The following is a 17,892-nucleotide window of genomic DNA, read 5'->3' as shown; positions in this document are numbered from 1 at the left end:
AGTTAACGGAATTATAGTAAATTGATGATTTTACCCTTAAAAATGATTACTTGTATACCCTTAAATTCTTTTATTATCACTTGTATACTCTTAAATTATCACTTGTATCATATGAAAAGATCAAATTACCCCTCTGGTGTTATCCTATTTAAACGACAAGTAACGGTTTGGTGGACGGCATATACATTTTGTCAATTTAGAGTGGACGATTGATACACCCTCAAAGTGTTGTACTATTTTTGATAATAGAGCATTTATAGGGTATATGAATGATAATTTCCCATTACCCTAAAAAAATTATTACATTTATTTACTCACTTTTGAAGTAATTTTTTTATAAAAAAATAATAGTTCTAGAGCAATTAAAAAATATCTTCTTAATTATTTTCTGTTTAAAATTTTTTAATAACTTTTTTATTGTGTATATTCAAGATATAATAAAAGTTAATTAAATTTTGTGCTCTTTTTATATTTTTTTCAGTGTTGAAGCCACTGAATGAAAGAAAGTCTCACGAGCAGATTTTGCTTGGGCCCCCAGGGCTGGCCCTGCATAATTTCTTTGGACTTTGAATGAAATGGCTGCGGTCAGTGAGTAGTATTCATGATGATCTTCTGACTTTAAATCTATCGATCAATTATATTGTTTTTAGTCATTAGCAATATGATTACATTATGGTTTAAAAACTATATATAAAATATTACAAAAGCAAGTCAGATAACAGTAATAGAAATCAACTAATTATTCCAACTCAAAACCTAAACCCTAATGAATCTTGAATGAGTACCTTTCAATGCATATTTTTAATATCATGTCTCCGTCACTTATGGCATCGGTTGTTAACCATGTTATATGCTTCTCCAGATTTAGATTTTGCATATGAGTAACTATAGAGAATTAATTCTAATCCCACTTCAATCTCACACAAGAATAAATAAAAATTAAAATATTTTAAGTACTTTTATGGTGTATTTATTAATTAGTAATCGAAATAGGCTGGAATCATAATCTAGTAGAATTGGAATGGAGAATGAGAATCAGAATAAATTGTTTCCTTTAGCTGTGGAAATCGAAATCAGAATGAATTTTATTGCCATTAATTTGTTCACTTTATCTTGGAATCGAAATAGATTTTTGCAAGTTACTAAACTGATCTTAATTGATGATGATGATAATAATAATAATAATAATAATAAATGAGAATTTTAAAATTTAAGCAGGGATAATATGGTCACTTTAGGGAATAAGATTCCCATTCTCACTTTCCCACATAGGAATGGGAACTTTAGTAATCATTCTCAATTTTAGGAGGGTTCATATCCCATTCAATCTCTCATTTAAAGAAGTAAATACATTATTTACTCTCATTCCTTGATTTTCATTCACATTTCCAATAAATACCATTAACTCATTAAGTGCATTTTTGATTGGAAGAAATAAGAGGAGAGGAGAGGAACGGAAATGAGAGAGTATGAGAGAAAATAAGTGAAAAAGATATCACCCTCAATTTTATTATTTAACTAGAAAATAGAACCGCGTTTCACGCGGCTTTGAAAAAAGAATTTAGTATTATCATTTTTTCTTACTTTACACTTGATGAAACTGATAAAAAATATGAATTGATTTTTTTTTTAAGATGAGGCAGCCTTATAAAAAAAAAAAAAAAACTATTAGCCAGCAATACAAATAAAGAAGCAACCCAAAATAAAGAATAAAATGAGAGAATATATTATAGAGTGATTTTATTCATTCCAATTGTGTGTGTACAAAACAAAAAGATGAGCTCTCCTTTTATAGTTACATAATTACTCCATGAAATTAATAAAAAATTATGGATCATAATTCCTTGTGAGATAGTGGGAGTTATAAGGAAGCTAAAGGTTGTTAATGAGAGATAGTGGCGAGACTAAGAGATATATGTTATGAACATCTATATTTATTTTAATAAATTTATAACACTCCTTCATTACAAAGAATATGCCTAATTAAAACCTTTACATAATTGTTATTGTGTAATAACAATCAAATTAATTGTGAGAAGATGAAAAGCTAAATGTAAAAGAAAATTTCTCTATTTATTAGATAATAGAGAATATACAAAGATGAGAAATGGTGATGCCACATCACCTTCTTAAGTCCTAATTATATATATATATATATATATATATATATATATAGATATATAGATTTAACATGATATTTTATCATCTTCTCTTATTTCTTTTCCCTTCTTTATTTCCTTTGTCTTCCTTTTTTTTTTTTTTTCCATTTCTTCAAACCAAACATACCATTAAAATTTGAATAAATGAAAAAAATTACCTTAAAATTTTACTATATTAAAGTTGAAATCTATTTACTGTTTCTTAATTTAAATTCTGAAATTGAGACCAAAATTTTAGGCACCTTCGCGGCCCAAGAGAATGAAGTCTCTTCGGCTTTGATTATGTAAATGTCACCATCATAATAAAGTATTATTCTTCAGTTTTCCAAAATAAAGTTATTAAAATTGTAAAAGATGGAAACAAAAAAGATTTTCTAATAAATAAAGAACGTAATTTTATTAACAACGCTATCACTAATGACTAGAAGACACTAAACAAATTGAGTTGTGAGCTCATACCAGAAGTCTTCTTACAATGATGTACTTTTCCTGTCTCATGACTGCCTGTATTAATTGTCTTCTAATTTTATAAGAAGTAATGATCTCTACTTATAACTAAAAAACCACAACGATATTACTTCTAATTTGTTCCTTGTTGTTCTATCCTCTTCTAATCTTCTGCTACGATCTTCTACTTCTACAGTGTTTTATTATGTAATCACTAATAATTTATTTACTTCAAAAAAAATTTACCACTACATTTATGCAGATCAACAAAACACTGTAACCCCTCACAAACAATAAGATGCAAAACGTAAAGGAAACGTATGAGACAAAGTGCAGTAAAATATTCTACACACGTATAAATATTGGAGTTCTCCAATATCTTAATTATAACAGAATTGACTATTTGTGGTTTACAGATTCGAACATTGATGAAAATGAGTTGTTAATTAACTGGAAAAAGGCAACACAACCTCAAAGCAAGCAATTTAAATAAATGGCATGCAATACAAATTGTTGCCCAGGGAACACGACACTCTAATGCACTCCTATCTTATCGCTTTTGCCACTATAAGGAGAGGAATAATTAACTGGAAAATCACCGAGATCAAAAGATAGAATAAGATTTCATAAGTACATAAAAATGGTTATGCCTTTGTTGTTTATTTTGGTGAAACCATGCACTTCTTATGGATTCATAATATAAATGATCAGAATCCATAAGTGGCGTGAAGACTGCATGAAATATTTTTGGGTCATTTGGTGCGAAGTTGAAGATTCCCAAAATTATTTCAACGTAATAAGAGGGCACTAATTTTAAAGTGTTACGTTTCTTTAATTAATTTATAAAAACCGTCTTCTTTCGAAAAGCTCTCTCTCTTTTAGAGAGGCTTGAATGGAAGTATTGAGGGGTCGTAGGGGCTCATGTGGTCACTTCTTATGAATGGAATGTAATCCAAAAAGTCAGCTTTTGGGGTTGGTTAGTTAGTTAAGAAAGCTCCGAAAGCAAAGTTAGTGTAGGGCGTTGAGGCACGAATTAAAGTTAGTGAGCCTAAATAACTTACTCCCTGTCCAAGCATTAACTACCATGGATACTGAAGAGCTAATCTGCAAGTGTAAAGCAATAACTATCAAAGAGGAAGACAAAGCCAAAATAACGCTGGAGGTGAATTTGAAAAATAAGAAAGAGCAAATGATGGCAGGATGCTTAGTGGGCAAAGTACTTCTCGCAAAGGGAGTAAACAAAGATGGACTTAAGGCTGCGTTACAGTAGGTGTGGAGGACTTTCAAAGAAGTCAAGATCGAAAGCGTGGGGAACAACATCTTCATGTTCAAATTTGCTGAAGAAACATACAAAAAAAGAGTGCTAAAAGGGGGACCGTGGCACTTCGACAGGGCTTTAATTGTTCTCACTGAGCCAAGGGGGATTGGGGAAGTCGCAAAACAATCATTTACCCATACATCCTTTTAGGTGCAGATTCGTAGTGTCCCACTGGCGTGTATGGATAAAGAATTTCTCCAGGACTTGGGTGGGAAGATTGGGTCAGTAAAGGAGGTTCAAACGGATGATAATGGAGATTGCATTGGGGAATTTGCCATAATAAGAGTATCTATTAACATAACACAACTGCTAGAGAAGATTGTATTTCTAAAGCAGGAAGGTGAAACTGATATCCCAATGCCGGTGGTATATGAATGCCTGCCGGACGTTTGTTATTGCTGCGGAATTATTGGACATCAATACAAGGAGTGTGGCAAGTATCAAGACCAACAAAGAGAAGATCTACCATATGGGAGTTGGATGAAAGCGATTACGGTAGGGGGGTTTACAAAGAGGAATCGGAACAAGGAAATGTGGAACTATGGGGCTGGTAAATCGGATGAAAAATCAGCAAGCTCAGAAAATCACAGCTCCCTGCAACGGCAAAGGCAAAACCAAGATTACCTGATAGGGGCAAACGGGTCGGAACCCATTGAGAAAGAAATGGGGCAAACCAAGGAGCATGCCAAGAAGGATGTGATAGGAGGAGTAGCTGAGCAACAATTAATGCGAGGAATGATATAGTCAGAGAAAAAGAAGCAAACTAACAGCAACAAGCAAGCTGGGGAAACTGGCAATGCAACAGTCCCTAGGAAAATGGGTGCACAAGCGGGAAATGAAATTACAAAAGAGAGGGAAAAAATGCAAATAAGTCATGAAGAGGAAGCTGAAATAAACGATGGACCATAAGTATCTCAAATACAGCCCAACAAGATGAAATTGAAGCAATTAACTAGAGATCTAAGTGAAGGGGGGAAAAAATTGAGTTACGAGCTCGAAAAAGGCCAAGGGTGAAAAAATTCGGGCAAAGCCCAAGGAAAAAAACAAAGCTCTCTAGCCCCAATAAGCTCGAGACTAAAAATCTAGTGCATGTCTCTTCAACAGCAAGACTCCAGCTGGGTTGGGAACCGTTGGTACTGGAAAAGTGGTAGTCATGGAAGCAAGCAATATGGAGATATCGGCGGAGGCTGGTGGTCAGCCCTGCAGGAAGCTATGAATATTCTTAGCTGGAATGTTCGGGGTTTGGGGAATTCCCGAGCATTCAAGCCTTAAGGAAAATCCTCCAATTGCATGGTGCTCAGCTGGTGTTTTTGTGTGAATGTTCGGGGTTTGGGGAATTCCCGAGCATTCAAGCCTTAAGGAAAATCCTCCAATTGCATGGTGCTCAGCTGGTGTTTTTGTGTGAAATAAGGTATCAACCATGCAAATGAAAGTGATTGCAAATAAGCTGAGTTTTGAGAATTGTTTCGCGGTGAACTGTAATGGTAGAGGAGGAGGAATAACAATGCTCTGGAAGTCAGATACTGGGGTGCAAATCAATTCATACAGCCAGCACCACATTGATGCCGAAACTCAAAAGCCAAATGGAAATCGAATGTGAGTTACAAGAGTGTACGAACATCCAGAAACAGGACAGAAAAAACACACTTGGATGCTCATCAGGCGGCTGGCGGGTTTATCTTTTAGCCCTTGGTTGTGTTGTGGATATTTTAATGAAATTTTACATCCGGATGAGAAAAGTGGTGGCAACGACAGGAACATGAATTTGATCAATGATTTTAGAGAAGTTTTGAGAGATTGTGGCTTAAAGGATGTAGGGTATCAGGGATACGCTTTTACTTGGAATAATGGAAGATATGGGTAGGGATTCGTTGAAGAAAGGTTGGATAGATTTGTTTGCAATAAAGCTTGGAGTGATAGATTTGTGGACTGTGAAGCAAGCAACCTTGACACCTGGACTTCAGATCATTGTCCCGTGCTGACGGTTGTTCAAGAGAGAAGTGGGGGCATGAACCTTAGTGGTAGACATTCCTCACGAATCCATTATGAGGATATGTGGAGCCCGTATGACGTGTGCAAAGAGATAATCAATGAGGAATGGAGCTTGTATAGCAATTGGAACAGTGAAAATCCAGTTCAATCCTTTCGAAAAGCAACAAAAGATTCGATGGTTAGATTGATGGGGTGGAGCAAAATGGAGTTTAGAAAGCGGGACAAAAAATTGGAGAAGCTAAAGAATCAACTGCGGGGGTTAAAACAAAGAAAGGTGCAATATGAAAATGGTGAGGATTTTCAGAATGTGGAGAAGCAAATCCAAAATATCCTCATGGATGAAGAAATCTACTGGAAGCAGTGATCAAGAGCAGATTGACTCAAGGAATGGGACAAAAACACAAAATTCTTTCACGGCAATGCTTCGGCTAGAAGGAAAAAAAATAGAATTTGGGGGATTGAAGATAAATTCGGGAGATGGATTGAGAAGCCAAAAGAAGTAGAGCATGAATTTTTCAATTATTTCACCAACCTCTTTACATCAACCCAGTCGAGACAAGAACAAATTACAGCAGCATTGAAAGGAATAACTCCGAGAGTTTCTGCCAGCATGAATGAGAGTTTGGAGGAACCGTTTACAGCTGAGGAAGTCTTGGAAGCTTTGAGTCAAATGTGTCCAACGAAGGCTCCGGGGCCGAATGGTTTGCCAGCAATGTTTAACTAAAAGCATTGGCATACGGTTAAGGAGGGAGTGCTCACCACTTGTCTGCATATTCTCAATTCACAAGGTACCATAGCCCCTCTAAATCACACTTACATTGCTTTGATACCAAAAATCGGGAAGCCTAGGAAAGTAACAGACTTCCAGCCTATTAGTTTGTGCAATGTTGTCTATAGAATTGTAGCTAAGTTAGTAGCCAATAGATTTAAGCAAATTTTGCACAAAATCATCTCTCCGTCGCAAAGTGCCTTAATCCCCAATAGGTTGATCACTGACAACATCATAGTTGGCTACGAATGCTTGCACAAGATAAGACATTGTAAAGGAAAGCGAAATGGTTTAATTGCATTAAAGCTTGATGTTAGTAAAGCCTATGATAGATTGAAATGGAATTTCCTTGAGCAAACTTTGAAACCCCTAGGCTTCTCGTATCAATGGACTAGCTTGATCATTAGGTGTATTAGTTCGGTCTCCTTCTCTGTTTTAATAAATGGCTCAGTGAAAGGCTTAATTAAACCTCAAAGGGGCTTAAGACAAGGTTTCCCCTTCTCTCCGTATTTGTTTATTACATGTGCAGAGGCTTTTTCTTCCTTGCTGCAGCAGGCTGAGCAACAACGGCTTATCCACGGGCTATCATTTGGAAAAGATTTGAAGATTTCACACCTTTTATTTGCTGATGACAGCTTTGTCTTCAGCAGAGCTTCCATGGCCGACTGTCGAAATCTGAAGATGATCCTTGAGTGCTACTCCACAGCTTTCGGACAAATCTTTAATTTCGAGAAATCTTCTCTTTTTCTTAGTGGTAATGTCCAACAAGATCAAGCTGCTGCAATTGGGAATATCTTTCAGCTCAATATTGTGTCGAGACATGAAAAATATTTAGGCTTGCCGTTTATGATCGGGAGAAAGAGAAGCAGCTTCTTCAATGACATCAAGCTGAAGATTTTCAACAAGGTTTCAAGCTGGCAGCATAAATTCTTTTCTTATGGAGGGAAATAAGTCCTAATCAAAGCTGTTGTGCAAGCCATCCCAGCCTACGCAATGAGCGTATTTAAAATTCCGATGGGAGTTTGTGATGATATTCAAAGAATGGTGGCAAAGTTCTGGTGGGGTTCCAAGAGGGAGGGGAGAAATATTCATTGGGTGAAGTGGGAGAAGATGAGTTAGGCCAAGTGTAATGGAGGGATGGGATTTCGTGATTTTTCAAGCTTCAACCAAGCCCTTCTAGTAAAGCAAAGCTAGAGGATTCAGCAATGTCTAGACTTGTTGGTGGCAAGGATCCTGCAAGCCAAGTATTTCCAGTCCAAAAATTTTTTGGATGCGAAGCTCGGCTCAAATCCTTCACATATTTGGAGAAGCATTCTGTGGGGAAGGCAAATTATTTGCTCAGGCTCTAGGTGGAGAGTTGGTAATGGTCAGAAAATTTGATTCACAAGGCCAATTAGATTCCAAAGCCTTTAACTTTCAAGCTAGTGGTTAAGCCAACTTTGCCATCTAATACTATGGTTTCTGAATTAATCAATGAGGCAAACTGCTGGGATGAGAAGATGATTTACGAGCATTTCGACAAGATGGATGCTGATTTAATTACTAAGATTCCTCTGCCTAGAAGACCACGGGAGGATGAGCTTATTTGGCATTATGGAAAGAATGGCCAGTTCTCGGTTAAAAGTGGGTACCAGACAGCCCTCCAAATAAAGTTTCCAGCCATGCCTTCAAGCTCAGTGGCTTCAAAGAATGAATGGAATATTATTTGGTCTCTTATTTTGCCTCAAAAGATCAGGAGTTTTGCCTGGAGGGCAGCCAAAAACATCCTTCCTTCAGCTGAGAATTTATGGAAGGAAAAGATAATCTAGGAACCTACTTGCCAAGTGTGTAAAATGGGGATGGAAAATGTATTTCATGCTCTAGTGGCCTGCAAATCGGCCAAGAAGGTGTGGAGGCTCATCTATTTTGATGATGATATTAATACAGCTCATAGTCAAGCTATTTTAAGTCTGCTGCATGCCATGAAAAGGATGAGAAGCAAAGCTGACCTGGAGCTACTGGTAACGATTTTTTGGGTAAAATGGAATGCTAGGAATCAATTGTTATTCAAAGGAAAAAAGGAGAACCCCCAGATTATGGTGGCTAAAGCTGAAGCTATGATTGCAGCTTATAAGAGGGTGCATTCTTCAGCTGAGGCCTGCAGTGAAAAGCAGCAGAGGGTACCTCTTCAGGCATGGAATCCCCCTCAAGATGGCTTTGTAAAAGTCAACATTGATGCAGCTATCAACTCTGAAAAGAACCTTGCAGGGCTGGGGGCTGTGATTAGAGATGATTCGGGGCATGTTACAGCAGCCACAATCAAGATTTCCAAGTTTCATGGAGATGTTTCTTATGCTAAGGCAGAAGCTATGGAATGGGGTATGTTGGTGGCGAGAGAAGCTAAAGTGAAAGCTGTAATCGTGGAATCAGATTCTCAAGGTGTGGTCAGTTTAGTTAACAACAAGCAGGGCAGCAGATCCGAGATCTTTTGGGTTGTTTTAGAAATTCAGAAGTTAAAGGAAAACTTCAAGTGTGTTAGTATCAAGTATACGCCTAGATCTTGTAATGTTATTGCCCACTCTTTAGCTAAGTTAGCTTTAGAGAAACGCGAGACTGTTGTGTGGAAGGGTTCATACCCTTTACAAGTGATGTATCTTTTCTCATCGTTGAATTAATTGAAATCTTTTTTCAAAAAAAAATTAATTTATAAAAAAAAAGATTACCCTAAGACAAAAAAATAATAATAATAAAAGTGAAAAAAAAATACAAACCCTGCCCCGGCACAAACATAAGTTAAAAATTTCAAAATCAATATTGGAGGAAGTTGAGAATGAAGAGATAAAATGAATTTAATTTCCAAATTGCGAGATGTATAACAGTATCAAACCGAGATTGATTAAATAAGGCCACTAAAGAAAAATCTGATGTTGAGGTCACAACTAAATAGTCCAAAGAAGGAGACAATTGCATTCCCGGAAAATACAAAGTCAACAAAGTCATCTAATTAAGATCATGCATCCCGAACAGCTCGTCACTGAGTGAGTTTCCAAATTTCCTTATGATCTTATTTCATGTTCCTCAATATTATGCACAAGGAAATGGCTAGCTCCAAAGCTTTATAGACTCTAAAATGATGCACAGGATTTAATGCAATTTAGTTTGCGGGCACATTGAGTTGTGACTCAGATTATTGTACACAAGTTGTGGTGTTTTATCAGTGTGAATCAGCACTAACGGCGACAGCCAACCGTTTATAAAAAGAGTAATGCTAGAAGGAGAGAATCTTGACATAATGATGACAAATTTTATGTTTCTTTAATTCTTTTGGCTACCCAAAATTTTTTAGATTTATCTTAATGCCCTTATCTTAATGATTTTCAATAGTTGGATGGTTCCTTCTTCCATCTCTTTCACAGCTATCTTTTTAAGTTTTCACTATAATTTTATAAATCTCTAAATGATTATCATATTTATATAAATCTATAAATTTTAAACTAGATCCTGCATTTATGATTATCTATCTCTCTTGATCACAAACCAAACTTTTTCTTCTAACATGTCGATATATGCATCTAATCTATTTTTCCAACTAAGGATCATATCATAAAGGTTTTCACGTAGAAACTGTAATTAATCTAGATTCAGCCACCTGAATCAACAAATTCATATTATCATTGTTGTTATTCATCGTTTAAGGACGATCTTAAATCCTATTATTAGCTTTGCATCTGTCCTGAATTATTTCAAGACTATATAAAATAGATTCCATTAATACTATCCTATTCTCTCTTCAAAGGAATCAAATAATTTATGATCATTATTAAAGTTAGTCGTTTTCATTTCTTCGTACAGGCGTTTGTTTGTAATTAATCAAGTTTTAACAATAGAAATAGTATAAATAACTTGAAATTCCTGACTAAAGTCTAAATTATCAATTACATCTAAAAATTTGTTAACTAACCTTTTCATTTTTATAAATTTGAGTTACTTTTATCACTTCTTATCTTATAAAATCTTAGAAGATAAACAAGACCCAACATGCTTCCATTGCTAAAATATAAGAAGATAGTTTGAAATTACTAACCAGTGTGCTATCTGAAATGCAAGTTACGCAACCCAAGAAGGGGGGGTGAATTATGATTTTAAATTTTATGCTAACCAATTCATGCAACAATTTAATCTAATGCCTTAATGGAATTGAAAAACAATAAATTCAATATAGCACAATAATAAAAGAGTAAGGGAAGAGAAAACAAACACAAGGATTTTACGTGGTTTAGCAATCCCCGCCTACGTCCAAGCCTCCAAGCTCATCAGGCTTGAGAATTTCACTATCTAAGCCTCTCAAGACTTCAAATGTTTACAATTGACTTCCAAGGTGTCAATGGACCTTTACAATCAAGAGATTATCTCTCCAATCTCTTCACCCCAAGTGTTTCTCACACTTGTACACTCACAAATTTATAAGAAATGAAAATTACAATAATAAAACTCTTTAAGAGTGGATAAACAAATTTATAGCTCAATGATGATTCAATAAATGATGATTTGCGAAATGGAAGCTCAATATATGTTATATGGTCTTGTTTATGCTTGCATTGATTCTTAAAATGAAGTTGGAGTTGAGTTTTTATAGTTAAAGTCCGAAAACTAGCCGTTATAGCCAAATTCCAGCAACCAAGTGGTTAGCCGCTTGATTTATCTGGCTAGCCGCTTGTAACAATGATATTCCCGTTAAATTTGAATTTTGCTACAGTACTACTGTTAACAAAAATTATAATTTGGCCCAAAATTTTTTATAATTATACTATGGCATAAAATGTCATAAAACTTTTCAAATAGGTCCAATTTTAGAATTTCTAAATAATGGTTGTCATTCCAAAATTTTTTGAAATTATGATATGGCCACAAATATATTAGTACTTTTCAAAATTTAACATAATACCCATATTATTTAAAGTTCTCAAAACCTTTCATTTTAGTCCAAATTGTTCATAAACTATAGTATGGCTCAAAACATTTCAAATGTTTGCAAAAAGGTCTAACTTCCGAAATTCAAAATAATCTTATTAAATTCAAAGATTGCAAAAATTTTCATTTAAGTCCAAAATTTTCAAATCCACAAAATACTCTATCTTATAAAAATAAAACCTTTTAGTTTATGAAAAATAATTATTTAAATTAATTTCTTGAGCTTCTCAAATGCTAGACCATTCATATATTAAATCTTACCGGCTTTATAAGAATTATCGCAATAATGAGTCCGTTGAGCTCTAAACTTTATTCTTGATTTCGTTGATGTCCGTTGAGTGTCTTGAACTTGATTTCACTTGCATAAATATTATCCTTAAAAAACTAGTGAAAATGTGAAATACAATATTTATTAAATTTACTTAAGACACATGTTTGCTATTATCAAAATTACAATATGTGTAGCCCTTTAGGCTAACACTATCCCTCAGAATTCTAGTTTAACTGATTATTTCCCCATATATCTGAATCATTTATGAAATCAAATGGTTGAAATCTTCCATAGGTAAATCTTCTATGTCTGTAACTAGAAGATAAAAATCTACTAGTTTCTATATTTTGTGAGATTACTAATTGCTTAGGTAATTTATTCATAATATCATCTGCATAGTGTCTCATTACATTCTTTCATATATTTGTGACATATAGTATTTCTTATATCCTTTGAATATTGTTTTCCTCCATACCTTTATGTATAAGCCTGATTTTTCTTATGATTAATCTTTCATGTCCTATCAACATGATTTTGGTAGGATAGTATTTACTTCTAATCCTTTTGTTATTCGAATTATATTAATCTCTTTGATCAACAAATACAGATCCATTATAATCTATTATGAAATCATTAATATAATTATCAACAGAATTGATATTCCATTGTTTCCATGAGAAATTATTTTGAGAAACCTCACTTCATATTCTACTTAGTAGAATATGATTTATATTTAAATTTCTACTTTTTGTTTTTATGAGTTCTTCAACTCTAAATTCACGAGCTTTTAATAAATACAGCTCAATCAACTATTTAATATCTAAATTAGGTTGTTCAAATGAATAATATTATCAATGTCTTGTTATATTTTTCATTATTATATCATAATCTAGAAATAAATTATATCCTGCATCAAATATCAAATTAGTGAACATTTGATCCATTTTTATCTTTGATTTTGAAATAATTAGATACGTGGCTTGTTACATCAAATATCAAATTAGTGAACATTTGATCCATTTTTGTCTTTGATTTTGAAATAATTAGATACAGGGCTTGTTACATCAACAGTGCAAACTGACATTTCAAAATCTTTTGAACCAAAACTTGGTTCTAATACCATTTTGCTGAACTTAGCATAGCTTTTATCAAATTTTTAGAAAAACTATTTATTTTCTAAATTGATATTTTTCTAGGTGACCTGAATGAAATTTTCTTGTCTTCTTTCTATCTTCTTTATGTTTCTTTATCTTTTTCGTGGAGAAGTCTATGTTACGGCTTCCGTAAGTAACAGCAGCCAAGGGGGAACTTCCACGGGTGCTAGAGGAGGAAGAAAGAGGTCCCATTGCAAGGTAATGGAAATGGGAAAGTTCGAGGCTGTTACTTGCAGCTTCTGCACCTTAGCCATGTCTCTTTTTGGTTATAAAAATGAAGAATCATTGACAAAAAGTAAAAAGAGTTATAAGTAAGAGAGATAATATAATGCACGTCTTCTCTCATTTTATGGTGCACGACTGGATGTGTGGCGTGCCATCATTGGAAGATTTGTGGGGCCCAGAAGACAGTTCAACCAATAAAAAGTTGCCACGCATCTGGTCTCGCACCAATCACATTTCTTTACTTGAATTGGGACCACTGAATAAATTAAGGTAAGATCAAGTCGAGTCATTAATTCTGTGTGCTATGTATAGGAATACTATTCCCCGCCCTGTTTTGTCCTAGTCTTTACTAGGCTCCATTGTATCAAAAAAAAAATAATTCTGTCTGCGTTTCCTGGTAGATGCAGTATTAGACCGCAGTCAGTCACTTTCCCTGAAAATGCGAAGTTGACAATAATGTCGATGTAGGTATCTTTTTAAGACCTTAGAATTCTACTAAGAAGACACAGAGTCGACTCCTAATCTCAATTCCCAATTCTTAGATTAATTTCTCCATCATTATTTTTTTCCTTTCCTAACAAATTCTTTTACATTTCTTTCAGCACTTCCTGCTACTAAATGGCCCAAGGAATGGCTCAAAATCTTTCAGAGGCAATTGTAAGAAATGATAAACAAGCTTTAATCAACTTAGTTGGCTGCAGTAACAAGAGAATTCTTTTACAAAGAGACGCTTCACTGAACACGGCCTTACACTTGGCTGCGAGATTTGGGCATGTTGAGTTGGTGACTGAGATTACAAAATTGTGCCCGGAATTGGTAGCAGCTGAGAATGAGAAGCTAGAAACTCCATTGCATGAAGCTTGTTGTCAAGGGAATCATGAGGTTTCAGCTTTTCTAATGGAGGCAAATCCTACTGTGGCTACAAAGCTCAATCATGAAAGCCAGAGTGCATTTTCACTTGCCTGCAGACAAGGGCATCTCGATGTTGTCAAGTTGTTGATCAATCAGTCATGGTTGATGGAATTTGAAGAAGATTCTGTTGAATCAACCCCAATATATTTGGCCATATCAAGAGGACATACAGGTAATTTAATTAATTTAAACTATTTCTAGTCAGCATGCGTGGATTTTCCATATTTAAACTATCAATGAATATTACACCCTGAAGCTCTTGTTGATCGCAAGAATGCTGGAACCTTATCTTGTTGACCTCTTTCTACTGTTTTCATTTTTACTTTGTGCATTATATATTAAAACTGTTCTGTTTTTGGCTAATTCTGTATGGTTTTAGCACGGAATATTTTTTATGAAAGAGCCTTTTTAACTAGTACGGGCATCTTGATCATGTCTCTAACTTGCTTTCTTAAGATATTTTGACGTGTGTCATTTGTTAATATGGATGGTTGGTATTTATTTACTTGCTATAGACAAAAATAATAATAAGAAGAATAATCCTTGTACATGCTTGTGCATCTATATATGATTGTATGCAGATATTGCAAGAGAGATACTGGAAGTACGGCCAAGATTTGCTGGAAAAACAGACAAGAATGGATTTTCTCCATTGCATTATGCATCTAGCATAGGGAACGTGAATATGACAAAATTGCTATTGAATCATAACAAGGACCTGGCTTTGCAATATAATAAAGATGGCTACACACCATTGCACCTGGCTGCAATAAATGGCCGGGTGAAAATATTAGTAGCATTCTTATCCAGCTCTCCCGCTTCCTTCGATCGTCTCACAACTTATGGAGAAACAGTCTTTCATCTTGCCGTGAGATTTGACAAGTATAATGCATTCAAATTCCTAGCAGAATCTTTTAATACCTGCCTATTTCACGGGCAAGACCAGTTTGGTAACACAGTGCTGCATCTTGCAGTTTTAAGAAAAAACTACCAAGTAAGGCTTTCATTCAATCTTGTAATTGTGGACTGAAAGAATTACAACTCTATGATGGTGCATTGCCTGTTTATCTCTGATTCAGGTTTCTATTTCAATTTGATTTCCAGTTCGTAGAGTACATAATCAAGGAAACAGTACTGAACATTTATTGTCGGAACCATAAAAACCAAACAGCACTTGACATCCTTGAACAGGCAGGAACTAATGATGATGCAAAGAGTCTGAAGAAATTATTTAAGACTGCTGGGAATATTGGAAGCCCTGAATTGTCACCATCCGCTGCAGAGGTTAAGCTGACACTTGAAAGTCCCATAGATTTGGTCAAGGTAACAAACTCAAGTACAAGCATGGATCCTTCAATGAATATGCGTCTCAGTAGATCATGCGGTTCCTCGCCTGTTCGAAACATAGAACCAATGTTAACGAAGGAATTACTTGGGAATCATACTAAGCAGAAACCTAAAGGTGAAGAAGCAAATTCATCAGAACCAGAGTCTGTGGAGGAAGCAAATGAGTCACCAAAAAGTCTTGAGCGATACAAGGATCTGAGCAGCAGACACATGAAAGAATTGAAGCAGCGATACAAAAGTCGCCAAGAGAAGAAAAATGAGGTACACAGAGAGGCACTACAAAATGCAAGGAACACAATCATACTGGTTGCGATTTTGATAGCTACAGTTACATATACGGGTGGTATTAGTCCTCCAGGAGGTGTTTATCAGGAAGGGCCTCTGAAAGGAAAATCATTAGTTGGGAGAACAAAAGCTTTTAAGATTTTTGAAATAAGCAACAACATTGCTTTGTTTACATCTTTAAGCATTGTTATTATTCTAGTCAGTATCATCCCCTTTGAAAGGAAAAAATTGATGAGGCTATTGGTGATCACACACAAGGTCATGTGGGTGTCCATTTCATTCATGGCTACGGCTTACATTGCAGCCACAAGAATTACGGTACCAGATGATCGAGGTACAGGATGGGTGACTGATTCTTTATTGGCTACAGGTGCCGGAACTCTAGGATTTCTGTTTCTGTATCTTGGAGTTGAATTGATAAGACACAGGTTGAGAAAATTGGAGTGGAGAGCAAAGAAACTTGGAAAGCAGAGCAAAGTTGGTGTCATCAGAGGAAGAATCCAGTCGCATTACACCAAATTTAAACCGAAAAATAAACCTCAATCAGATTCCACAAACTCTGACGTCGATAGTTCAACATCTGTTGGGTATCATGCATACTGAAAGTTTAGTCAGAAAAAGTAAATAATATTGTTTTTGCTTTCAGAAAAAGTAAATAATGTTGTTGTAAGCAACACAGAGGCATCAATGTTTCCTCAATTAGTTTCTACTCAGCATTTTTTGCAGCAAACACGAAGTGAAAAATGAAATCCAATCACAGATTAACCCACAAACTCTGATCTTTGACAGTTGTAAATCTGCAGGATATTGTTCGTAATAAATGGTTTATCAGGGAAAAGAAATAATATCACTGTAAGCAGCTGCAACTGCAAGAAGACGCTGCTGGCTCAGTTACTATATGCTCAACTGATTTCCTAAGAACATTGTGGAGTTAAAGAATTCTGACACAAGTCGACGGGCTCAGACAAACTGTTTCTATTTTTTCAGTTAGCAAGTGAATTTGAATCTTCAGAAAGTACGAACTAAAAAATAAATTTAAGTTTTACCCAACTTTATTTAAAAAAAAAAATTGTAACACAAATTTATATGAATCGGTCTCATCAAATTCAATGATGAAGAGTATGGAAGAGTTGAAAACTTGTTGATTTTGAATCTCGACTACCAGGTTTGATGAGATAAATTAAACAAATTTAAGCAAAACTTTAAGTTAAAACAACCTAACCATTAGTTGATCTTTTGTTGTTATTTCATTTGCACCCACTATCCTGAGAAATAATGTATTTATATAAAAGAAATTACTTGTAATAAATTAAAGGTGTTGTAATCATTTTGTCTCAAAAATATTCTTAAATAAATATCTTTTGGGCGATTAGTTTTTTTTTTTTTTTAAGCATAATCAAATAGAAATTCAAAAATTTCTCCATTAATATGAGAGGAATTCCAACCACACAAACTTCTTATTTTCACATATCAATAGATGAATTTATGTTTTAAAAGATTCCAAAACATTTCGATGATGTATTAATTTATTATGTGTTGCATTTCTTTTTGGTCTTTTTTCATTATCTTTTTTCATCGTGAAAATTTCTGGATGTTTAATAACGCTTTAGTCAACCTTTGACTACTAAAATAATGTTATGTTTATTTATACCATCAGTGGCGAATCTAGAAAAATAATTTAATGAGAGCTAAATTAAATAACAACAAAATGTAAAAACTAAAACTTGAATATATAAAATTTTTGATAATACATTTACAATTGTTCTCTATGTAATTTCATATTCTAAAAATATTGTGCAATAAACTCATTATCAACACTATTAAATACATATTTTTCAACATAAACAATCAAATTATTATTCATTCATTCATCTCTCATCCGATTCCGAAGTTCATTCTTCACAAATTTCATTACTGAAAATAATCTCTCTACTGTAGTTGTAGAAACTGGAAGAACGGGACTATTTAATAATTTGACAAGGATTATTTAAAAATTTATTAATTTTTCTTTTAAACAAAAAGGGGTAATTTTTTTTTCACTGGGGGCTTAAGCCCCTACTGGT

At 34.5% G+C, this 17,892-nt stretch overlaps 1 protein-coding gene across 3 annotated transcripts; it reads left to right on the top strand.

The window, feature by feature from the left end:
• Positions 1 to 13,600: 13,600 nt before the first annotated feature.
• Positions 13,601 to 16,602, top strand: LOC102623671 (ankyrin repeat-containing protein ITN1-like). Of its 3 annotated transcripts, none has more exons than XM_006465196.4 (4): positions 13,601 to 13,749; positions 13,888 to 14,369; positions 14,779 to 15,191; positions 15,302 to 16,602. In XM_006465196.4, exons 2-4 carry the CDS (start codon positions 13,904 to 13,906, stop codon positions 16,430 to 16,432), a joined length of 2,010 nt encoding a protein of 669 aa, XP_006465259.2. In that variant the 5' UTR covers positions 13,601 to 13,749; positions 13,888 to 13,903; the 3' UTR covers positions 16,433 to 16,602. The 3 variants fall into 3 exon arrangements, with proteins under 3 accessions (XP_006465259.2, XP_015385247.2, XP_052287524.1); XM_015529761.3 differs by having other exon boundaries at positions 13,602 to 13,753; XM_052431564.1 differs by lacking the exon at positions 13,601 to 13,749 and having other exon boundaries at positions 13,763 to 14,369.
• The last annotated feature ends 1,290 nt before the right edge of the window (positions 16,603 to 17,892 follow it).

This window comes from Citrus sinensis, chromosome 7 (genome assembly GCF_022201045.2).
Source record: "Citrus sinensis cultivar Valencia sweet orange chromosome 7, DVS_A1.0, whole genome shotgun sequence".
NCBI classification, from domain to species: Eukaryota; Viridiplantae; Streptophyta; class Magnoliopsida; order Sapindales; family Rutaceae; genus Citrus; species Citrus sinensis.
Note: the sequence above shows the minus strand (reverse complement) of the source record. Positions and strands in the feature narration are given on the sequence as shown.